The following is a 25,607-nucleotide window of genomic DNA, read 5'->3' as shown; positions in this document are numbered from 1 at the left end:
GACCTGTTTTTGCACGCTTCTTTTTCTGATTGATTCGATCATTGATGGAGTACTCGCAGAGAAGCTCCAAGAGAGACTGCTTGACCGTGGAGAAGAACTAACTCTAGCCAAAGCCATCGAAATAGGACAACAATGCGAAATGTCCCAGAAACAAGTACGCGTTGTTCCCGACGAGGAACCTCCCATCTTAGCACTGGATCACAAAAAACCGAAATGTCCACTTAATCCGAAGAAAACTGACTCAGGAAAAAAAAGGCACTGCTCCAGGTGTAGCAAAGACCCTCAGCATGACTGGAATCAAGGAAAATGCCCTGCCCTGGGATCCACATGCTCTTACTGTAGGAAGCCTAACCATTGGTTAGCAGTAGGCAACCGCCGTCTTCGTGTACACAAAGTCGACACCAGCTCAGAGGATGACTCATAAGCAGAGGTGTTGCACATCCACATGACTCAGCCTGCCGATACTGTGCCAGATGTCAAGTGAACCATAAGATGCAGAGTAGAAAACAATCAAATCAAGTTTAAAATTGACACAGGCACCCGCTGCAACACACTTACCCTTTCTGACTATCAGAAGATCCAACACGAGGGCGAACTCAAAAGATCAACAAAAGTGCTTCGTACTTACTCCAACCATCAGATTAAGCCTGTAGCAGTGGCTGAATTGTCTTTGGAACATAACAGCAACCGGGCCATCACCACATTTCAGATTATTGACATCGACCAAGAAAACGTTCTATCAGGAAACACAGCTGAAGCACTACAGTTAATCTTGAGACTAGCATCTGTTGACACAACCACCACCACCGACGGAGATCGAGTTTCCCCAAGGAGTTCATGAGTTCCCAGACCTCACCCTAACAACAGGTACACTGCCTGGAACCTACACAATCAAATTGGAACCTAACGCTAAAGGTGTGGTCCATGCCGCCCACCGCCTCCCAGTAGCACTAAAGGAAAGGGCCATCAACAAACTCCATGAAATGGAATCCAATGGCCACATAGTCAAAGTAACAGAGCCAACCGAGTGGGTCAGTTCCATGGTGGTTTCGCTTCAAGGCAAGAAAGTCCGCATCTGTGTTGATCCCAGTGACTTGAACAAGGTCATCAAGCGTGAGCACCATCCTATGCAAACCATAGAGGAAGTCATCAGCACAATACCCAATGCCAAGGTATTCTTCAAGCTAGATGCGAAGAGTGGATTCCTCCAAATCAAGCTTGACGAAGCTTCTTCACTGCTCACAACGTTCAATATGCCACTTGGCAGGTACAGGTGGTTGAGACTTCCATTTGGAATCAAGTGCGCACCCAAATTTTTCAGAGAATCATGGACCAGATACTGGAAGGAATAGAGAGAGCTACAGCTATCATGGATGACATTCTAATCGCAGGATCAACCACCACACAACATGATGCAGTGCATCACAAGGTCATCGAAAGAGCAACCAGCTACAACTTGATGCTGAATCTTCAGAAGTGCTTAATCCGACAACCAGCGGTCCCATACATTGGACACCTCCTAACATCTGAAGGATTATAGCCAGACCCATTGAAGGTAGCAGCTGTCTGTGCTTTGCCCACTCCAAGGAACAAAGATGATGTTAAACGATTCCTAGGATTGGTCACCTACCTTGCAAAATTCATTCCCAACCTGAGTGATTTGGATGCTCCACTCAAAGAGCTGCTGAAGACTGACGCCTTGTTTGACTGGCAACCACTTGAAGAAGAGGCTTTTCCTGAAACTAAAAGAGCTATGTTGCAGTCAACCAGTACTAAAATGCTTGGACGTCAATAAGCCCATGGAAATACAGTGTGACGCAAGCCAGCACGGCCTCAGTGCCGTACTTATTCAAGACGGCCAGCCTTTTGCCTATTCTTCACGTTCCTTAACTAACGTCGAAGGACAATACGCACAAATAGAAAAATAAATGCGGTCCATCTTGCATGCATGCAAGAAATTCCATCCCTACATCTTTGGCAAGGAAGTGACCGTGTACAATGATCACAAGCCCCTTGAACAGATTCTGAAGAAACCACTTTTGGCAGCACCAACGCGGCTAAAGAGAATGATACTAAACCTTCAGTGGTATGACCTGACCGTAAAGTACCGCAAGGGCAAAGAAATGTATCTCCCTGACACACTATCAAGAGCATGTCTGCCTGGTACATCCAATCATAATTAATAGAGGGGACTGGTTATGAAGGCTGGCATACATGAAGGGGCCGGCCTATTGTTCGGCTCCTGAGGTTGAAACGTACCGTGACGTCACGCGAACGTGCACATCCGATCCTGAAATCAACAACTTGGAACAAGTAAGCACTCTGGACTTCCTATCCATCACCAAAGACAAGTACACGGAATTGCAAGAGCATACTCAGTGCGAGCTTAACCAGCTACAAACAATAATCTTGAATGGGTGCCCGTATTGGGACTCTAGAAATAAACTAGCTGTATGCGATGGAATCATTTATAAAGGAATGCGAATCATAGTGCCCCGCAGTCTACGGCGACAAATGCTGAACCTTGTGCATGAATCACACCTGGGTATAATTAAATGCAAACAACGTGCTTGTGAAGTGTTATATTGGCCAGCTATGAACTCCGACATTGAGGAAACAGTTAAGAACTGTACTAAGTGCGCCGACTTTCAAAGGAAACAACCCCTGAGCCGCTAATACCAACAGAAACTCCTGGATTACCCATCATGATGGTGGGGACAGATCTCTTCGAATTTGAGTCCAAACCCTACTTGTTAACAGTCGACTACTATTCAAAGTTTATTGAGGTCGACAGGCTACAAGACATGAGAAGTAAAGCAACCATAAAAATACTGAAAGCACAGTTCAGCCGACGTGGCATACCTGAAGTGATCCGAAGTGACCGGGGTCTGCAGTTTGCTTCAAAGGATTTTGCAAGATTCTGCAAAGAATATGGCATTGCCCACAAGACTTCGAGACCCCACCTTCCCAGTGCCAATGGTGAGGCCGAAAGAGCGGTGGAGACAGTAAAGCGTCTCTGGAGGAAAGCTGCTGATAAGCAACTCGCCCTCCTGGATTACAGGACAACCCCACTGGAAGGAGTCAACCTGTCACCAGCACAACTACTGATGGGCAGACGCCTGAGAAACAAACTCCCCTCTCTTCGTTACCTACTCACACCCACAGCATACAACCATCAAGACATAATGCAACGTTTAAACCAACAGAAAGCAAACCAGAAATTCTACCATGACAGCAAATCTGCAAGTGAACTTCCGCCCTTGCGCCCAGGTAGCCAAGTGAGAATGGCACCCAGTCCAGGATCCAAAATGTGGAACCCTGCCATCGTTGTCAAACGACACATCAGCCCGCGCTCTTACATTGTGGAGTCAGGTGGGCATGAGTACGGCCGCAACTGGAGACACTTGCGTTGATCAACTGAAGCTGCCAATACTACTGAGCATTGCTCAGATCCTGTCGTAGATGACAGTACACCCCATCCCAATAACGCTCTGTCTTCCTCAGCGTCCATGGAACCCTGCGACCGTTCATCGAATCATCAACCGGAACCTGCCACAACCTCCAGTGCTGAGATCTCCCAGTCAGATGAGCCGTACACAAGCAGAAGTGGTCGCGCGGTTCGCTGCCCTCAAAGACTTGACTTATAGAGTCACAAATTGACACTTGTACAAATATGGGTACAGTGATCTGTCATCCCTGCTGTTGAGTTAGATTCCCTATTGTTCTTATTGACTTGAGGACATTGGACATTTGTAGAGTTCTGCATTATTAATTTTAGGACATTACATTATTGACTCTAGAACGTTTAGAGTTGCCTCAGCCAGGGTTTATTCCTGAGCCAGGGTTTGTTTCTTCCTTTCACATATGAGAAGAGAGATGTAATGTATGCGGCCGATACCGGCCAGCGGTTTATATTTGTATCGCATGCTCACAAGGTCAGAATTAAACAACATGGCTTCTTTATGTTACAGGAGGTTTACTAAGCACTCAAGAACCTCTAGTTGCTCTCGTCTATCTCCTCGCGCGACTCTTATGCTTCTTTCGTGCTTAGCAACCTCCTGCGTAGATCCATAGCTCAATAGTGTACTGGTTCTTTGTGGTGTTTACAATTTGCTAATTGGGCTACAACTCCAATATCTTTTCCTTGCAGGATGGCAAGAGGTCAGCTCAGTTTGAACAGACCCTACTAGTGACTGAAACTGGATGTGACATTCTGACAATCAGACCTGATGACAATGGAAGACCGCATTTCCTGTCTCAGATGTAAAGCCTGAAGAAGACATACTGAACATACTGAACAAGCAGCAAATGCACAGCAACTGTGAATTAACGTACAGGAACATATCTTACGTAATAAGCTGAATAGTACATGGATTTTGATCGATTGTGATGATCTCACGAGGGACTGATGCATAAATGACCATTGCTATTTCAATCGAGTTTTTCATCTGTAGTAATCAACGTCAAATTTAAATGAACGATGTTATTAGTGGGGTCATTTTTTGTGGAAAAAATCATTTCAAGTCAACATAAAATTATATCGACAGTTTGTTAAGATACAGGCAATCAGTAACGGTTTGAAAACTAACTTGTAAGAGACTGTTTTTTCTATGTTTTCTCTTCAATAGGAAGTCCTGTTGATAACCATGGGAATCCCTTGTAGTTCTTGTTGGCAGAATAAGTGTCAGGGCGACATCGAGTTTTATAGGGGTGGGGTGGGTGTGTGGGGTGTGTCAATTAAGGGTGCATGTCATCTTTCTTAAACTTTTTACGCGAATTAATTACGTCTAAACTCCACGTGCTTCCTCTTGCAAACGATGTCACTGTAACATTGTTTTTGATGTTTTAGGATGAAGAATAGTTTTTTTGAGCGTTTTAAATGTTTAACATCCAACCTAAATTGACATGACAGAATGTCTACCAAGACAATCGATAGAATGTCAGTTTAAAAAATGGAAACTTCATGTAACGTACAGACCTTCCATGCCTTAGCTTGATCATCTACTAACCTTAATCAAAAGAGAACTGTATAGCTCCCAAGTATCGCCGTAAATAAATAAAGATTAGTATAATGCGACGTGGTCGTGTGGACCAAAGATGTGTAACAGACTAATAAAACTGACGAGCTCAAAATTTGTGTTGTTTCAAGTAATGTAGCCAAAAATCCTGTGATACTCTTCCAAGAGTGAAAATATATTTAAGCTGACTGTCTTCCTCGATCGTCATTTTTCTTCCGAATAATCTACGGGAGAGAAATGAACATATTTTCGCGTCAAATAGAGGCCACCAATCATATATATGTTTATATTCATAATCCAACAGATCTTTTTGCTCGCGCGCGATTGGTCAAAATGCATTACTTGACCAAATATTCTCAACTAAAATGGGGCGATATCCTAGGATATACCCCAAGTGATACTCCCTAGTTTCAAACCCTACGCCCAATATAGGAAACTCTGAGCATCAAGTTTAATTCAAGATGATAAACGTCGTGTGGTTGTTACAGAAGAGGGAATATGTTTTTCAGAGAACCCTGAAAAGTGAATACCCCACGCCGTAAACGGGAAGCTGTTAGTAAACATTTTTCACGCGCGTTGAAAATATTTGAAGAATATGAGCCTCCATCTGGCCCGAAAACATGCTCGTATATCTGTTCCTGGGCAATACCTGTTCCTCGAAGCTCACAGTTTTTCTCGAGCTTCGCTGAGTATACTGTACCCTCAACTAAATCATAAATTGAAGCAATTTTTTAATTAAACATTTTTTAACTTTATCAGGTCACTTAAAGTAGAGCAAGTTGTGCAAGTTTTTTTTAACTCTTTCAGTTTTGATGCCATCGATAAGCGTTGTGTACTTAGCACTGTTCCTGTTCTACTGCATCCTCGGAGACCCAGGGGCAGTGAGTCGATTTCAAGTTAAGGGCAGAAGAGCCCCTGGGGACATTGTCTTACAAGACTAGTTCCAAACGGTCGCAGTCGTTCTGGCATCTGATTGGTGCCAGAAAATCTTTGTGTTTTTCTGTCCAATCAGAGTGAAGTGTCGGTTGGAGTCCTTTCGTGTGTTTTAACACGCATGTATACAACAAGCTCTGTTGCACGCTATGTTTGTCTCGGCCGTGCGACGAAGCTTTGCCCGAGGTGAAAAGTTTCAGTCTCAGCACACAATGTAAGAGAAATCGATCAGATTGTCCGCGAAATCTTACCGGAAATTATACCGAATACTTTCGCAGGTATCACAAGAGAACGTGTTCAAAAGTTTGCGAGGTTCGTATAAAACATAATGGTTGCAGGCATTGATATGTCGCTTTAAACGTTAGATGAGATGTAAGCTTAAAGCTTTTAAGATTTTTTGTACAATTTGTTGTGACTGAAACTTTTCCAATCCCGTGAAGCCACGTAGGTATGTCAAGCAACTCATGCTTGCGTAGCTTTCTGTGCGCGCCAAACTCTAATCGTTGCCTTGTAGTAAAGTCTTTACAATATCGCCAAACTTGCAGATAACGTCAAGTACGTGGACGACCTTCAGCAAGCGCTTAAAGAAAGCTTAGCTGTGTTTCCGGTTATCTAATTAAAATCTGAACAAAAACTAATCATCGAGAACATCGTGGAAAGGAGATATGTTTTCGGACAGTTACCGAAGGGGTTTGGAGAAAGTTTAATCTTTCAACTGCTGCGTTGAGTGTTCAAATTCTTGAGCTCGAAAGGCCACGGATTCTCTTCTAGTCCCTTGGTCATTGTCATTTCACCTCTTTTATCGATTGTTGAAGACCAAGTTAATTACCTTTGATCATTTGGAATCGATGCTGCTTTCATCGGGGAAAACAAAACCAAAGACCAAGAAATATTGGATGGAAAGGGCGGGCTTGCTTTATTGTAAATGTCAGCTTAGTACAGGGTTATCTACCCACATCTAATAAACAAAAGTTTCCACGTTTAGCTTTTATTTTTAATTTTTCAAGCGAAGATTAGATTAGATTTTGGCCGGGCGTGCACAAAAAAATGCGTAAGCGCCAGTTGCTCTACATACCTGCGTGGCCCTTGCGACGAAATGGCTTCACGGGATTGGAAAAGTTTCAGTGACAGCAAATTATACAAAAAATCTTGAAAGTTTAAGCTTACATCTCATCTAACGTTTAAAGCGACATATCAATGCCTGCAACCATTATGTTTTATACGAACCTCGCAAACTTTTGAACACGTTCTCTTGTGATACCTGCGAAAGTATTCGGTATAATTTCCGGTAAGATTTCGCGGACAATCTGATCGATTTCTCTTACATTGTGTGCTGAGACTGAAACTTTTCACCTCGGGCAAAGCTTCGTCGCACGGCCGAGACAAACATAGCGAGCAACAGAGCTTGTTGTAGATGTGCGTGTTAATACACACGAAAGGACTCCAAACGACACTTCACTCTGATTGGGCAGAAAAACACAAAGATTTTCTGGCACCAATCAGATGCCAGAACGACTGCGACCGTTTGGAACTAGTCTGGTAAGACAATGTCCCCAGGGGCTCTTCTGCCCTTAACTTGAAATCGACTCACTGCCCCTGGGTCTCCGAGGATGGTTCTACTGCAAAGCTCGGGTATGTTACTCCAAACTTCCAAACAATGTGATCTTTTTTTCATACTTTGTGGCTTGTTTACTTTAAACAATCTAGGTTCGTTCCATTTCAGTCAGTCTGCCGAAGGCCTCCTGGCGTAGTTAGACTCTAACGCGGGAATCGTTGGCCTGTAAACAAGATAACATCTATGTATCCTTTTGTTGTTGTTTATTTGGTCACTAACTTCCTGTCACTGTATTTCTGGCCTGAGTCGGTGTCAATACCAAATGTAATGACACCTTCCTGACATTTAATTTATTACTATTCTTCTCTGTAAACTGGCCAATTTCATTGAATTATCGCCCAGGGCGCTGACGTTCAATTCGGTTTGACGCTCGGCCGTACGTGGGGTTAGCTAACTTACTCAGTCTTTAACTGCCAACCCCTTAGTCCCTTTGGGGTTCCCTTTCATGCCTTGTGATATGATGAAGGATTCCAAGTTATAAAGCCTCAATAAAACATTGGAACCAACCTTCGGTTCCCTGTTCGAACTTTGTTGGCCAGTGTGCGTTCAGCTTTTCTTTTCCAGTAGATCTCAGCCATAAGCGTCACCAAGGCAACAGCTACTCCAGCACTCAGCACAACATAAACTCCCAACATGCTCTTCAGACTGAGTCGCTTACGAGACAAAGCTGTTAACAAGATGTATAACTATTAAACACTCTTTATGTAAGAGAAATATAAAGCAACACGAAAAGAAATTAAAAAAAAAAACAACAATAACAACAGCATTAAACAAGACCTCACGAAATATTCCACGTGCGCCCAAGATAAGTGTAGCCAGTTTTTCACTTGTCATCATAGGGAAGTAAAAAGGATTGAAATTCTAGTGTTGATCGTAGGCAGTGAAAGGAAGTGAAAAAATAGTATAATCGTATTATTGCGTATCTCGTTCAGTGCCCTTGTCTGAAATAGTCAAAAACCTTATTGACTCACTTGTGTCTTCATCCTGAGAACAAAAATTGGCATCATCCCACCATTTGCGCTTCAGTGAGTCCAGAAACTGATTCTCGTGTAGGTGCAAAATGGTCAGCGTAAATTTGTCAGTATGAGGGTCATGCGCTCTGAAAGTCAGTGCGAAACCTTTGGCTGTGGTTAAACCTGGAACTGAAAATCAGAAATGTACACAGGTTAAAAGAACTGTCATTTTCTACTTCAACGGTTCTGAAAATTATTCACGTCTTATACCTCAACAATTAACCCATTTTATTGCTGTAAAAATTTTGGTTTTAAACAATGCAGTCCGACAAAATATCCTCACAGCTATCGGCATTATGGGCGAGCTCTTTCAAGTGGGTGGAGTCATTTTACAACATTTACCTACTCTAAGGTCACATGGCCGCTGCAGGGCAAAGTATCTAAGGACTGGTCCGTCATGAATAAATGCAAAACTATCCTTTTCTCGAACCCATTGAACTCCCACCGGGGCGCTTTTTATTAGTGTTTTATCCGCTTGGACCCTATTCCAAATCTTCTTGTACGGCTGGTACTGAGTTGTCCTAAATGTTTCGGAAACACTGGTGGAGGAGACAACTGCCAATTTGTAGGAGGTTTTTAAAATATCGTTCAGATTGTTGATCGGCTCAGCTGCATTTTTCACGGTAAGGAAGGCGGCAAGATTGGCTGTGTATGTTGAGACCCAGACAAGAATACAAAACCAGTAGCAACCGGTCAGAATTCGACCTAAGATGAAAAAAGGACAAACTCGCAATTAATAAGACAATGGGGTTCGTGTTCGCGAGGATAAATGTGTTTTGGGCTCCACTTGAGGGTCATTTTGGCCTGAGCCGTTAGGCTGTATTACTTATTAACTGTATTACTGTTTGGATCACTTTGGGAGGCATTGAGAAAAAAAATAACTGAAAACAAAATGATAGCACGTTCCGAGCAATCACGCGAGCGTATAAGTTAAATTGCATTTTAGCCCTCAAAATGCGCCACAATGCACGACAAAGTGATGAACATACCATTGAAATCTCTTATTAAATATATATGAAACTGCTTTATTACTGATACACAGAAATCAACTTCGTTAGTTTTCTACGCATGACTTAATGCAAATTGTTTAATTTATCGTTGATAGATATTGATATATTAACAAGATACGAACAAGGAGCAGTACCTTAGTAATGAACGCGCTAATGAGTTTATAAAACTTTAAAAGAACTTTAGAAGCCATTACTGCATTATTTTAGTGGCTAGCTTAAAGAATTTAACTAAGTAAACAACTACGCGAGCGTGCGAGCAAGCTTAAATCTCTATTCCAGCCCACAAAATGCGCCATAATGCACGATGAAATGATGATCATACCGCGTTCCGTTGGTCTCTCCTTCGCACGCTAAACCAACGGATGAACGAAATAGGCATAGCAGAGATAGCACATGTGATAAATCAGTCTGCAGTTCATCGATGAGTGGTAATCTTTGCAGTATGGACATCTTTGCTAACATTACCTGATAAAATGTATGAAAGTGATCCTCGCAGTAATTAATAAACCCTACTTATGTAGTAGTGGAAGTAAGGCCTGAATAAAATTCAGGCACGTATGCGAATTGAACCCATGACCTCTGCGATACCGGTGCAGTGCTGTACCAACTGGGCTAACATGCCAACTGGGAGCTAGTCATTATGTTGGTTCTTATTAAACCCGTGGGTTAGGGTTATTCGTATTGTATTGTATTGTAATCTTTATTTAGACACGATCAATTCATCAGCCTATAAAAATACATATTACATACGCTAAGATATTTAAAATTAAAACTACATACTATAACACTAAAGCTGTTTTCCGTGAATGCCGTGCGTTAGACTTAAAGAATGTCATTGATCTTACGTTTAAATAACCCCAGAGACTCTGTGTGCCTTATATCGCGTGATAAACTGTTCCATAATGTGTGTTCAGAATGTTTTGTTTGCATTGCGTGACAGCTCATGACGAGTGTGACTTGGCGGCCTCGCCTTATTCAGATTAGTTTACCACGTGCAGAACGTTTCGGTGACGTTCTTTTTGTTTGGGTTGTTGTTGTCGCAAAAAAGCGAGTGAAGTTGTCAGCATTAAAACCAGAATTTCAGAGACATTGTGTGAGTTGATTTGGTGTCACAGAAAACGTTTTCCACACCAAAAGTGGCGACCCTGCCAGGACACTACATTACGGGACAGGAGACGAAAGGAATTGCAAACAAAACCTTTAAAAACATCGGCTGAAATTTTGGAGTGCACGTGGAAAGAGCACAGAACACAAACATGGTAGATATTGCTGAACAGCGCTACGCAAAGGAACGGAAAAAGGCGACCTATTATATGGGTGAGATCAAGGAAAAGCTGGGTACCGGTGCGAAAGAGGATTTGCAGTTGGCCTACGACAAGATTTGCGAATTAAACAAGACAATGGAAACGGCAGCGAACGAAGTGAAAGACGCCATGTTGGAAGACGAGAAGACCTTTGAACAGGTGAGAGCCTGGTCGGAAGCCAGTAAGGACGATTTAATCCCTATTCGTGAATTAAGAAGTAGCTTGAAACAAGAGTTAGTGGAATTGGAAAGACAAGAGACAAACAAACGCGAGGAAGATTGGTTCAAAAAGAAACTTGAGCTGGAAATTATGTTAGAGGAAAAACGAGCCGAACATGAAATGTCCAAGCCTCAGGCCGTTAAATTACAGAAATACACCATCACACCTTTCAGAGGGGACTGTAAGGATTGGGTTAGGTTTTGGAATCAGTTCGTCGTGGAAGTCGATAGTTCGAAGATTTCGGAGATTAGTAAATTCAACTATCTGTTAGAGTTGGTGCAGGGGGAACCCAAGAATTGCATACTTGGCCTACCACACACTACAGAGGGATATCTTGAAGCAAAGAAGACTTTAGAGATGACCTTTGGAAAGGACATTAAGGTACACAAGGCTTTAATTAAGGATTTGGAGTCTTTGCCAAACATCACAAGTGTCAGCAGAATCAAAGACATTCATGACTTTTATGGCCAGCTGTCTAGAACCGTAAGAACACTTGCCACCATGAAGAAACTACAGGGTGCACAAAGCTATGTTTACAACATTATGGATAAATTGAGGCCTGTAAGAGAGGCAATGGTGCAAAAGGATGACAAATGGGAGGAATGGGGGTTGGAGGAGCTGGTGGAAAATCTGCGGAAATACACAGACAGAAATCCCCTACCAGAGACACTCACCCCTTCCAATGAAGTCAAGAAACCACTGACAAATCAAGGAAGTCACCAGAGGAGGGGAGATAAATTGCTTATGTCTGGTTCCACTCCACGACAACCTCGACAGCAACAAATGCCCACTTGTGTCTACTGCAGTTCCCATAGTCATCGCAGTTTGGAGTGTACAAAAGTTCTAGAGGTAGCCCGCAGAAGAGAGTTTCTGAAGAGCAACAGGCTGTGCTTTAACTGCGCAAGGTTCGGGCATGCAGCAGCCCAGTGCAGATCTAGAGGATGCGGAAAGTGCAACGGCAGACATCACACATCCATCTGTGATCGACTCAATACAACGCTTCCAAGCAACACTGCCTCTACCTCACTGGGCCCCACTGATAGGTTCTATAGTGTAAATGACTGCCAAACAACACTGCATTCAACTGTGGTAGCCAAAGTTAATGGAGTACGGGCATGGATCATGCTTGACAGTGGGGCTAGTAGCTCTTACATTAGTGCGAACTTACTGACTGAATTGAACATTAAGCCATACAGAATTGAGAGGAGAATCATCGAGCAAATGTATGGAACAGTAGACAAACAAGTGGAGATTTATAAAATTCACTTGAAATCAGATGCCGTTGATGACTTTGAAATGGAGTTGCCATGTATCAACGCGGAGAAGCCTGTTTTGACCTACCTTCCAAATCCAAGAATCCCAGAGTTGAAACTGAAGAATAGTCGCATCAGGAGGCTAGTTTTCAGCGAGGAAGCAACAACGGCAGAGAAATTACCCGTACACGTAATCCTAGGAGCTGCTGACAGTCAAAGGATAAAATCGACTGAGCCTGCAGTTCTCGGATCAAACCCAGACACCGACCCTGGGGCCGAGTTCACCATGTTAGGGTGGGTGATCGCCGGAAGATCTGTCTTGCCAAACACTGGAGAAGAGAAAGGTTTCTTCTTAAATTCTAGTCAAGATGAATTTGTGCAAATGTGTTCTCAAGAAGTACTTGGATTAACAGATGTGGTAAACGCACAGGAACCATTCCATGCAGATTTTGTGGACCAATTGCAGCGATTAGAAGATGGAACCTATTCAACAAGGTTACCCTGGAAACCAGACCATGCTCCTTTACCTACAAACAAGGAACTTTCTATGGGAAGGCTGAGAAGCACAACAAGAAAACTGGAGAGAATGCAGAGGCTCGATGAGTACCACGAAGTAATGGAACAACAGTTAGAGCAGGGGATCTTGGAACTAGTACCAGAAGTTCCCACGGGGGAGGTCATTCATTACATTCCCCACCAACCTGTCATTCGTGACCAGGCACAATCTACTAAAATGAGGATAGTGTATGATTGCTCAGCAAAGCCAGACTCTCAAGCGCCATCACTGAATGACTGTTTGGAAGTTGGACCCCCCCCTTCAGCCCATGATCTTTGACATCCTTCTGCGGAACCGTCTTAACTTTCTGTGTATCACAGGTGACGTACAGAAGGCCTTTCTCCAAATTAAAGTGGATCCTAAGGACAGAGATGCGCTACGTCTCCTATGGTACGAGAATCTTAACTCAAGAACTGTTGTGCAGTATCGCTTTACGAGAGTAATATTTGGATCAGGGCCGAGCCCATACATTCTGGGGGCTACACTTCAGAAGCATGTAAGCCAGTATGCAGAGAAGTATCCTACTACTACAGATGAGTTGTTGAAGAACACGTACGTAGACGACATTCAATCAGGTAGCGGACAGAAGGAAGAATTGTTGAAGTTTAAGGAAGAAGCAATCAAGATAATGAAGGAGGGTGGCTTTCAGCTCCACAAGTGGCACAGCAACGTCCCAGAGGTAGAAGCACCACTTAATGACAGTGGCGACACATTAGCATCTACAGTGAGTCCTTCTTATGCAAAGATACTTGGGGTACCGTGGAACAAGACTGAAGACAGGCTCGAGATCGGTTTCAGAAAACCGTTGAAGGAAGCCAATGACAGCAAATGGACGAAGAGGAAGATGCTGTCTGCCATCAATGGTATCTTTGACTTGTTGGGGATTTCAGCCCCAGTTATCATTACAGGAAAGGTCCTGTATAGCCAAGCGTGTTTGCGGAAACTGAGGTGGGATGAGGAACTGCCCGATGACCTCCAGAAACCTTGGAAGAAGTGGTTGAAGGGAATGGCAGAACGCCCCTGGATAAGCATTCCACGCAGTGTCGTAAACAATGGTGTAACAAAAATTGTTCTACATGGTTTTGCAGATGCAAGCAAGGTGGCCGTCTCAGCTGCTGTGTACACACTAGCCTTCCATGCCACCTCACCAGTTCAACAGAACCTGCTTGTAGCAAAGTCGAGGATAGCACCAAGAGGCTTGTCAATTCCTCGGTCGGAACTCATTGCAGCACACACGTTGAGTAGGCTGATAAACCATGTAAAGGAAGTCTTGAAAGATCAGCCAATTAAAGACTATCACTGCTGGGTTGACAGCACCACAGTTCTGTACTGGATTAAGGGTCAAGGGACCTGGTCTCAGTTCGTGCGGAACAGAACCATGGCCATTCAAGAGAAAGGGTACATACAGTGGCATCATGTACCGACTGACGACAACCCCAGCGACCAAGGGAGCAGAGGAATTGAGCCCAGAAAGATGGGTAACCTGTGGTTCGAAGGACCAGAGTGGCTAAGCAGCCCAGACAAGTGGCCGCAACAACCTGAAATAGCAGGGACCTCTGAGACTGCAGGAGAGAGCGTAAAGCCAAAGTTAGAGAAACAACTGTTTGCAAAGGAAGAAGAACAGAATGAGACAACAGATCCACTTCTCCACAAGTATGCATCATATTGGAAGCTCCTGAGAGTAACTGCATTTGTGAAACGGTTTATTGACAACTGTAGAAAGTCTGAGAAGGAGAGAGGACCATTAACGACGAAGGAATTCGAGGCTGCAGAGAAGTTTTGGATCACTCAGGTACAAACGTCCCAATCATTAAAATCAGATGTGGGCTTGAGGAAGGATGGAGGAGGGATCTTCAGATGTGCAGGCAGAATTCAACACTACAACCCAGTGTTTCTACCCCGCGATAGCAAGTTGGCAACTTTGATCGTTCGACATGTCCATGAGCAGACCTTACATGGGGGAGTCTCCGCAACCTTGTGCCGCATGAGAGAGAAGTTTTGGACGCCGAAACTGCGATCGCTGACAAAGAAAGTTATTCACTACTGTACAATTTGCCGACGTTACCGTAAGAAGCCACTGACCACCTCGTACACTTCGGACTCTCTGTTACCAGTCTTCAGAACTGAACTGTCAGATCCTTTCCCTGTCACAGGAGTAGATTTCGCTGGACCAATGTACTATAAGATTAAGAAGTCCACAACTGCGAAGGCTTACTTCGCTCTATTCACCTGTGCCAGCACTCGAGCAGTGCACCTAAAGCTTTGCCGTGATCTCACCGCCACTGAGTTTCAAAGAGCCCTGAAGGAGTTTGTTGCCAGAAGAGGATGCCCTCAGACCATGGTAAGCGACAACGGGAAAACATTTGTGACCACCGGGAGATGGCTATCCACCCTGAAGAAAGACCATGGCGTGGCTAACTACTTGGGAACATTGAACATCAAGTGGAAGTTCAATTTGGCCCGAGCCCCGTGGTGGGGAGGCTTCTTTGAGCGACTTGTTGGCATCGTGAAGAGGAGCCTTTCGAAAGTGGTTGGCCGAAGATGTTTGTCCTACCCAGAGCTAGAAGAAGTATTGCTGGACGTTGAAACTTCCATGAACAACAGACCACTGTCTTACCAAGGGGAAGAGTTTGAGCAGCCAGTGCTCACCCCAAACACCTTACTGAGAGGGAAACCGACACCCATTCTAGAGGAGGACCTTGAGAAGATTGGAGAAGATGATGCTACTAAACGGATGAGGTTCCTACAGAAAAGTAAAGAACAACTTCGAAAGAGGTTCATGAAAGAGTACGTCCACGCCCTTGATGAGAAACAACAGCGGTCCACAGGGGACATTGATAAGACACCAAACATAGGAGCGGTAGTGTTGCTGAAAGGCGATACGAAGGACAAGGCCCTGTGGAAGCTGGGACGAGTAGTAAGCAAAATTTCCGGCATGGATGGGATAGTGCGTGGTTTGAAGCTGAAGCAAGGGAACGGTTATGTGGTGGAGCGACCTTTACAATTCGTGTGTGACCTAGAGATCGGGGGAGAAGATCCGCACTGGAAACCGAACCCGCAAGCAGAACCATTCGTTCCAAGAGTGCAACCAAACAGAGTGTCCAAACAGATTGCTAGGGATTGGATTAAGAACATTACACAACAAGACGACATTTAAGCTGTACACTTAAATGGGGGGGAGGGTGTTCAGAATGTTTTGTTTGCATTGCGTGACAGCTCATGACGAGTGTGACTTGGCGGCCTCGCCTTATTCAGATTAGTTTACCACGTGCAGAACGTTTCGGTGACGTTCTTTTTGTTTGGGTTGTTGTTGTCGCAAAAAAGCGAGTGAAGTTGTCAGCATTAAAACCAGAATTTCAGAGACATTGTGTGAGTTAATTTGGTGTCACAGAAAACGTTTTCCACATGTGGCGCCATTGTAGCTAAAGCTTTTTCTGTAATAATTAGTGCGCGGTAGTGGAACATTAAGCTTATTTTCAGAGTCCCTGAGGTCATAAGCAGAGTCACGCCACGTAAACTTTGAATATAGATACCTTGGAGCTAGCCCGTGCAGACATCTAAACATCATGGTGGCTTTATGGATTTCCTGCTGGCGTGCAAGATTTTTCCACCCTAAAAACTCGAGTAGCTCAGTTGCATCAGTATCATAGTTAGAGAATGTCAACACACGGGCTGCTCTATTCTGCAATTTCTGCAGTTTGTCTCGTAGCGTTTTCCCACAGCTACCCCAAACAATGTCACAGTAATCAAAGTTTTACTAAAGGTTTTACTAAAGCTTGGTAGATGAGATGTAAGGTTGATGCTGGGATCAGGTGCCTAATTCGCTTTAGGGCCCCGATACCAGAGGCGATCTTTTTCGTTAGTTTTTCGATGTGACTATGCCAATCGAGTTTATCGTCTATTATTACACCAAGCGATTTTGTAGCTGTAACCTGGCTCACTTGAGTATTGTTCATTCTAATTGTTGGTGAAGCTGTGAGAGTATTCAGTCTCTGCCTCGACCCTATTAGCATGAATTCGGTTTTAGCCATGTTCAACGTGAGTTTGTTCGCTTGTAGCCAGTTGAAGACGTTTTCTAGGTCTTCATTTAGACAAAACTGAACGTTCTCAAGATTGCTTCCCGCATATGTGAGATGCGTGTCATCGGCATACATTCTCGGTTTACAATTTGATAATTTCGCTCCGACGAAGGGCTAACGCTCGAAACGTCAGCTTTTGTAATCATTACGGTGGCCAATTTACCATTTCAACTTTGTTGATATATCCAAATTATTTCGTTACTCCCACCGACCCAGCCCCAAACAGTTTCTTTCGAAACTATCAGCCTTTTTACAATTTGATAAGCAATTTGGAAGATCGTTGATATATAATAACAATAATGGACCGAGGATGGTCCCTTGAGGAACGCTGCAAGTCAACGAGTAGCTACTGGATAGCGACCCGTTGACAGAGCATTTTTGTGTTCGGTTTTCCAAATATGACTGAAACCATCTGAAAGATTTTCCACGTATACCATAATAGTTTAGTTTCGATAGAAGGATCTCGTGATCAACAGTGTCAAGAGCTTTTTTCAAATCTAGAAAAATGACTCCATTGATTTTCTTATTATCAATATTATATGCCCAAGAATCTGTCGCTTCCAGCAAAGCTGTTACAGTTGAATGATTAGCACGAAACCCTGATTGGTTTTGACATAGAATATCGTGCTCTTCCAAATAGGCATATAACTGTTCATAAACTATCCTTTCAAACACCTTCGCCATTATTGGAATCACCGATATTGGGCGGTAATTGTTAGCATCACCGCGGTCACCCTGTTTATAAAGAGGGGTAATCCTTGCGTATTTCCAGTCGTCTGGGAACGTCCCTTGGCTAATGGATTGATTGAAAATATCACATATCGGCACACAAATAAGATCAGCACATTCCCTGATAAACCTAGCAGATATTTTGTCAAGGCCTGTTGCCTTTGACTTGTCTAGTTTATTTAAAAGTGAAAATACTTTAGTTGGATTGGTGGGTTGGAGCTTAAACCGTTTATCTGTTGCGGTAAGATATCTTTGATGGCTACCGCTATCACAATTTATCTCACTGGCAAGTTTTGGACCAATATTAGCAAAGTGGTTATTGAATTCGTTTGATAGCTCCAACGGATTATTTATCGTTAATCCGTTCACTTTTAGTGACGCCACTGGCGTTTTCCCAGATTTTCGAGAAGTTAGCTCGATTATAGTCTGCCAGGTCTTTCGGGAGTCGCTGGTTTGCTTATTAAAACTATTTTGGTAATAAACTTGCTTAGCTGAGCGTATTTGCTTATTGACTATATTTCTTTGTTTCTTAAATAATGCCCAATCGTTAGGATCATTTGTCTTGCTAGCTTTGATTTTTAATATGTCTCTATTATGCATAAGGTCTTTCAATTCAGAGGTAATCCACGGAGAACTCCGTGAACGAACGCGCATCGTTTTCAGTGGGGCATGTTTGTCAGCGATAGCCAGAAATGTACATTTCCATTGCTGCCACATCACGTTTGGGTTGGAAGACTCGTATACATTATCCCAACATTGAGATAGAATATCATAACGAAACTTTGGCGATCGAAATTTCGGAAATTTCTGTATGTAATAGAATTATGTCCGTTAGACATCCCATTCAGGGCAAGTTTTCTATATACATACACCATGCTATGATCACTTATTCCGATATGACAAACTCCCGAACATGCAATCTTACCCGAGCAGTTGGTATAGATTAAATCAATTAGAGTTGATGAGGTGGGTGTTATCCTCGTCGGTTCAGAGATAAGCTGCTCGAGTCCGTAGACATCAGCAATACTCCTTAATTTGGATGTGTTATTGTCATATCGAATAGTGATCATGTCACAGTTCATGTCTCCCAGTACAAAAAATTCTACATTTTCACTATCCAATATTCCAATTAGGGATTCAAAAGGTGAAAAACTGCCAATAGGAGAGTCAGGTGGTCTGTACCAAGTAACAATCACAAAAGATTTTGAAGTTGGCTTATGGATTTCCAAGCAAAGATTTTCTAGTGTATCCATGTGTAGGTCATTTCGTACTGTGAAGGTGATTGAAGTTTTTACATAGAAGCATACCCCTCCGCCGCATTTTGTTAGTCTATCGCGGCGAACTATTTCGTATCCCGGAATATGAACTTCTTGATCTCGAATACTCTCGTTCAGTTTCGTTTCATTTATGGAAACAATACGGGTACGGGTTCGTACGGGTTTAATACGAACCGACATAACGACTAACTCCTAGACGGGTTTAATACGAACCATTCATGAAACCGCAGTACGCATATTTAATTGATTTATATCACTTCGACGGGTTTAATACGAACCAAAATAACGACTAGCTCTCGGTTGGCATGTAAGCCCAGTTGGTAGAGCACTGCACCGGTATCGCAGAGGTCATGGGTTCAAATCCCGTACGCGCCTGATTTTTTTTTTCAGGCCTTATTTCCATTACTACATAAGCAGGGTTTGTTACTGCGAGGATCGCTTTCATACATTTCATGAAACTGCAGTACACACATATGATTATTTTATATTCAAAAATTCATTGATTACCTGATAAGTTCCTCGGTGTCCTATCTCCTCCTTGCTGCAGCATACAAGCCACAGAAAACCACACGCTGTTGAAGAAATTAAACTCCTCTGACGTTCCTCTGCCATTTTCATCTTTGTATCCATAAGGACTGTAGTAATTTAATACAAAGACAACAACAGAGAAGAGGGCCACTACACCCAGAGTAGCGATCCAAACTCCATTTTCAAATGGATCCGTGAACTGCAGTAAATCAGTTGCCTCTGTTGATGTTTTCTTCACCAGTAGATCGTCAGTGTAATACATGTAAGGAACAGTGAAATCCACTACCTTTTCTCGGGTTTCAGTGATGGTGACGGGCGCAGCTGCCATGTTCGCATTCTTATAGAAGACAAAAAGTGAAAGTTTTGGTCTACAGTTAAGCGTTTGAGAACTAAGTTGGGGTTTATAGATTTAAACTGCCACACTCGCACTTCGTGCTGCCTTCCGCCTATTTTAATAAGGCTTCATATAAAGCTGAATTTCCTTTACGTGCATTAATGTCAGTTAGACTTCATTTATTTAGGCAACGTTACGGTGGTTTCCGTCTAAGTCACGATATTATCTACTGTAAATAGTTAGTATTTCATCTAGATCTGGTGCTTTTGGAGAAGAGAGTCAACTTTCCAGCTAATTACCCCGTTTAAAATTTCTCCTATCATGCCGTTCCAAGTTCCATTTTCCGTCAATGCGCCATAAAATCCATCTGGTGAAGGGTACATTTCATATGTGAACCCGAGTAATCGAGACAGCTCCTTGAGAAGATCAATAGAATATCCTTGGAGTGAATTCGTCCCATCTTCATTCTCCTTTGGCATTATGAATGGTGGCTCCTATTTTGTATTTCATGAAGAAGACAAGTGTTAAACGAGTGCCACTACAGAGTTTTGCGCCCCTCCCTTCGCGCCGCCTCGCGCTTGCCTCCGTTCGACTACGCCCGTTCAGGAGAGAGCTATTAGAGAGAGATAGAATATACAGAAAGGCTGAATTCAGAGTATTTGATCTCAGGTTTGCTATTATATAACTAGTACTAAATTGTATTAAAGTGGCCATGAGGCATAAAAAGATTTAAAACTTTCTTGAACGTCGCGATAATCACCATCATCCTTCTTTAAGCTACCCAAGCTACTTCGTGTAGTAAATCAAATCAACTTTCAATACACACGCAACTTGCTCAATACAAATACCTTGATATATACAATCCTGAAATGCCTCCCTTTTAATTCTCCATTACTTGATGATCCTGGTAAAGTGTTTGGTAATGGATCCTTATAAAGAACTGCTCGTTTCGTTGAATTCCACCAGCCAATCTATCATGAAAAAAGAAAAAAACCAAAATGTACAAAGAAATGAGACGAATGTTGGCCAGGAAAGTGTTAATTGTGGTAGCTTGTGTAAATGTTTGAAATAGGGAGGGAATTGATAGAAATGACAGGCAAAAGGTTTAATCATTTTAATTTTTTTCTTTTTCAGTATTCAAGTTAGGTAACTAGAGCTGTGGGTGACCTAGTAAGTTAAACCCCGAAATCTTCAATTTGGTCAGTTTTACCTCACCTTTTGGAAAGAACCATTTCGAAGGTTTAAGATTTCCAGAGAGACGTCTGTTCGCTTTCCGCTGTCATCAAACTGCACAGACCCAGTCATACCGTTGAATTTAACCTGATTAGAGATAAACGAAGTAACTAAACATGAAAAGATCAGGTAACTCTCATTTACAACACTTTCATTCTTTCCCAGTATTCTGTCTTGTGATACAAGGAACAGCGCGCATTCAAATACAACCACACGTGGTGAATAAGTAACATTTGGAAAAAATTTGCATTTAAACGCGCTCAACAGCGGCTTCCTAGAAAGATCCAACGATAATAAGATACACTTCCCAAAATTTGAATTCTGTGAAGTTCATACTAAAGACGTCTTTCTTAAAGTTCTGCGTAACATGAGCTGACAGAAATAATTCAACAATTCAGAGCAGAGTTATCACCTTTCTCATGCAGTTAAACATCTCTTCAGTATCAGGTGACAGTATATGATTTCCATTCATTGACAGACAAGCCTTCTCATCTAAAGCTTCGGTAATAACCTTTATTGCATCGTGTGCCACAGCAACATAATCCTGAGGAAACATTTGTACGATTTTATTTATAGAAACCCCATGATAATAGACGGTAGAAATGAAAAGAGTGAAGAACTTTTAAATCATTGTAGGACTTGTAAGCTTCAGCTTGCCACCTAACTCGTCTGGTGCTGGCCTGCAGTCGTGTTGCGCAGATATATGAAACACTCAGTTAACTGTCTTAACTCGCCTATTACTTCTTTAGTTGACATTGATTTATTTGTCTTGTTACTTTTAGTGAACATCAAATGATGCTTGACTGTGATCTTACAACAAATATCATCAACAAGAATAGAGCGATCGGCAAACTGCTTCTTGAATGTTTTACTATACACCAAACTTGACCTAACCAGTCAGCTAGTTCCTGTGACAAGAAAAAGGTTATAATTACGTCTTATTTAACAATTATTCGCCGAAGGCGAGGTGAAGATCATCGAATAATCCCCGAGACGAAGTCGAGGGGATTATTCGACAATATTCACCGAACCTGAGGCTAATAATTGTTTTAGTATAATTTCAAAGCTGAACAACAGAGAAATTTCTAAAATCATAACATTTTAGTAACATTTATTAACATTTCATTTGAACAGTTTATATAAACCGCGTGGAGCGGTTTATATAGCGTCATCTAAGGAACCGCTCGACCGATCAGATTGCTGGAAACTCTTTGCTCAACTCTGAAATTGTACTAAAGCGTCATATAAGGAACCGCTCGACCAATCAGATTGCTGGAAACTCTTTGCTCAGCTCTGAAATTATACTAATGTTGTATAGAACTGCCAAAAAAAGAACATATAAGATATAAATAAAACATCAAGACTATGGCTGGTCTAATAATCATTACTGCAAGGAGAAGATTTATTTGTCTAACAATCTCATGACTCGTGAGTTTACAATACCTTTAGCTTGTTGGTAGATTTGAATTTTCCTTGTTCTGATGATCCAAAGTGTTTATCAACAAAGCTGCTTTTAAATGGGAGCTTAAATGCCAGGACTACATGGTCGGGAATACTTCTCTGGTTTTGGGATACCTGTGCAAACAAGCGAGTAAAAATCATGTTCAAAGTCTTAGTATTTCACTCTTAATCAAGAGCAAAACGCTTTTAAGTCCTGCCTACTCAAGTTAGTTACCTGTTCTTGGAGTATCCACTGATACGGAAAATGTCTTTGACAAGGAACCTGACACAAATAAAATTCAAAAACTGTAACTGTGCATGACTCCTTCGTAACTTCTACTGACTACAAGATTTTTTTTGCCCAACAAAACCTAATGTACTTCTGCAAGAGAAAATCTCTTGATTTCTGGTAACGATGGAGAGCAGAAACTTTGATAACGTATCTTCAGCTCATACTTTATGGATAATGAGACTGCTGAAGGCTAAGAGACTTTGCACGAGTTCTGAAAAAAAGATCGAACGTGGCACTGAGTAGATCATGCACAATCACCTCACGCTCGTACTGAGAGATCAGCCTTAAACGTATCTTAAACGTTATCAGTACCTCACGGTCGTACTGAGAGATCAGCCTTAAACGTGAAAATGAGAAACTGTTCTTCGTAGGAAAAAGAAACAATTGTTATAGTGAGCACAATGTTGTAGCTGGTGTTGATCCTCACATCCACTACTTTAGTAAATGAAGTTAATGCATACAAACTGTTCCAATGAGGCCTTAAACTGCTGTCTAAAAGTAAAATTTAAAATCCAAGCTTTCGTCGATCAACCGATGATGCCATTGATCTGGGAAAGCTTGGATTTTAAATGTTACTGTTAGACAGCAGTTTAAAGCCTCATTGAAACAGTTTGTATGTTTTTTTAACTATGCCGCTGAAGGACAACAAGAACAGATTATCAAATTAATAAGTGTGGATATGTGAAGACTTCCCTAACCTGTTGCAGGATCAAATCTGTGTTTTCCTTTCCTGTGTAGAGTAGAATACCCTCCGGTTGGTAGCTTTGTATCTGTCCTATTATTTGCCAAATTTTTTTTTGTCTATCTTCGGCGTCTTTTGTCTCTGCCATCTGGATTAGATCCATGGTGAGTGTTGACTTCTTATAGTTGAGATAGAAATATCCAGCCTCAACAAAGCGACTCTCTATGTAAACAGACAAAAAGAGCCGTATCAAGGCTAAATTTTGAAACACAAGCTTAACTTGCCACTATCCCGGGAAAGTAAGAATATACACCCTGAAGATTCCTGGCAAGAAAAAGTGAGAATAGGAGGGCAGCATGGCAAAACAAAAGTAATGGGAAAAATAACATGAGCGGTGTACTCCACACAAAGAATTGTGGGGTATCAGTTTCAACACCAACTACAGGTATATAGATTTTCTTATTTTGATTGTTGGGTTCTCTGTCATAGCATCATGCTAGTATATTCAAATCACCATCAAAGATCAGTAGAAGTCTCCTCCATTTCAGTATGCTCAGTACATCAAATGTTGCATGCGCGAAATATCTGTATCCCGCTGACATATCCACTGCTCTCTCACATTGGTCAAACTGCTCGCCGCTTCCAGGGAGACGTATTACAGAAACACCCATTACCAAAGAGATTGCGCATGCAGAGGCTCTTGAATAGCTTCCCTCAATGAGTGTGGTGATGTTTTGTTGGTGAATCACTGAAACAGCTGCAATGAATGATGTTTAACCTTTTAAATTGCCTTGTAACCATACCAGCTATCTATCATCCATTTTACTGAGTTCATTTTAATAACGGTTGTTAAATATTTCAGTAGTCTTTTACCCATGCCAGCTCTTTTATTTATAATGAGTGTTATTTTTGTCCCAAGCTCCTTAATTTTGTTTTACATCTTATTAAATTTGCTGTAATGATTAACCGAACAGGCGTAACTAATATCTTTATTTGTACCTTATATGAAAAACTGTCCTCAACCAGTTTGGTTAGAATATATAATTTTTAATAGGGAATTATACATAAAATATATACAATGTTATCGTAGGTTCATTCTCCTGTTTTGTGACCTCATGATTGATGACTCATGTTATGGTAGTATTTATATGAAGGTTATTCAAATCTTGTAGAAAGAATGATATACACTTTATCAAGATTTCTTACCTCGGTCAAATAGGCCGACAGAGGTTGATGTATTAAAAACCTTTAATATTATTGAGATGTTGCTTTTTGTATTACTATGAGCCACAGCAAACTTCAATGCCTCATATTCTTCAGTATTTCCATTATCTATAAATCCTATTTGGCGACAAAGAGGAAAAAGAAATAAGGTGAAAAGATCTATTTTACATAATTCTAGTAGCAAAACCGGAAGAAAACAAACAGGATTTAAACAGCTAAAGAGCTTCATGAAACCAGCTTCCTCTGTTAGCATGCTTCGATCATTAAGCGTTGAACAATTTATTGTTAAATTCTCTACAATATCCTGTGGGTTTCTTTTTCTGATTTTGTGGTTTGTAGCTCGGCTGACCTTTTTCCAAAATTTCTCCTATCCCGCGTATTGGTTTAACTGAAGCTTCAACAAAATAATTCACTTTGACACGGTTGATTAACAAAATGGAGAAGAGTGAATTAACTTAATTTCCTCCCCGAAACGGCACAGATATCGAAGAGAATATCTTGTAATTTAATCTGATTCCTCCACTTAATGTGGTTTCGGTGTGGCAAGATGGTGCTAATTGTCACGATGATCTTGAGAAAACTAGAACCGTTCTTAAATTAACATAATTTACCTCGTTCGGTTTCTTCAGGGTTTGGTTTTTTTCTAAGCATGAATACTTTAATAAAGTAAGTAGCTGTATAACTTACCACATGTAAAATTTCTCTCATCTGCAGATACTAGCAAAGCAAGGCTGGAACCTAGAATTATTATAGCCATTTTGAGGCCTCGCGCGTCCATGTTAGCCTTGCAAGCTTTTGAGGACCCGAAGTTTTCAAAATTGAAATATTATCTGTCATCTGGTCAATTTTGCTGCATCAGGAATTATAA

The 25,607-nt window shown here is 41.9% G+C and overlaps 2 protein-coding genes and 1 pseudogene across 3 annotated transcripts in view; 1 reads left to right on the top strand and 2 right to left on the bottom strand.

The window, feature by feature from the left end:
* Window positions 1-5,133, top strand: part of LOC111327780 (methionine aminopeptidase 1) — a 19,708-nt gene extending 14,575 nt beyond the window's left edge. For both annotated transcript variants that reach the window (XM_022932049.2, XM_088748894.1), the window contains exon 14: window positions 4,151-5,133. In XM_022932049.2, the coding sequence (XP_022787784.2) occupies window positions 4,151-4,267 (117 nt within the window). In that variant the 3' untranslated portion in view covers window positions 4,268-5,133. The remainder of the gene's footprint in view (window positions 1-4,150) is intronic.
* The window catches only part of LOC148740617 (uncharacterized), a 1,045,961-nt pseudogene that overhangs the window by 91,122 nt on the left and 929,232 nt on the right, over window positions 1-25,607 (bottom strand).
* Window positions 6,842-25,532, bottom strand: LOC148740655 (glutamate receptor 3-like). Its single transcript, XM_088748899.1, has 15 exons — window positions 25,427-25,532; window positions 24,722-24,856; window positions 24,030-24,272; window positions 23,532-23,737; window positions 22,777-22,824; window positions 22,545-22,676; window positions 21,514-21,645; window positions 21,084-21,188; window positions 20,717-20,839; window positions 20,168-20,362; window positions 19,514-19,871; window positions 8,922-9,284; window positions 8,538-8,708; window positions 8,074-8,233; window positions 6,842-7,729 (listed from the first exon to the last, which is right to left on the bottom strand). The coding sequence occupies exons 1-15, from the start codon at window positions 25,515-25,517 to the stop codon at window positions 7,675-7,677; spliced, it is 2,517 nt and encodes an 838-aa protein (XP_088605025.1). The 5' UTR covers window positions 25,518-25,532; the 3' UTR covers window positions 6,842-7,674.

Source organism: Stylophora pistillata, chromosome 2 (assembly GCF_964205215.1).
Source record: "Stylophora pistillata chromosome 2, jaStyPist1.2, whole genome shotgun sequence".
NCBI classification, from domain to species: Eukaryota; Metazoa; Cnidaria; class Anthozoa; order Scleractinia; family Pocilloporidae; genus Stylophora; species Stylophora pistillata.
This window is presented reverse-complemented; position numbering and strand designations above follow the sequence as displayed.

What these genes read in the sequence shown, in the direction of transcription:
- LOC148740655 (XM_088748899.1), bottom strand. Translation starts at nt 25,517, where the DNA reads ATGGACGCGCGAGGCCTCAAAATGGCTATAATAATTCTAGGTTCCAGC. An exon ending in TGTCGGCCTATTTGACCGAG is followed by an intron (nt 24,273 to 24,721) that starts GTAAGAAATCTT and finishes CATTCATTGCAG; the next exon opens with CTGTTTCAGTGATTCACCAA. An exon ending in ACTTCTACTGATCTTTGATG is followed by an intron (nt 23,738 to 24,029) that starts GTGATTTGAATA and finishes CTGTTTACATAG; the next exon opens with AGAGTCGCTTTGTTGAGGCT.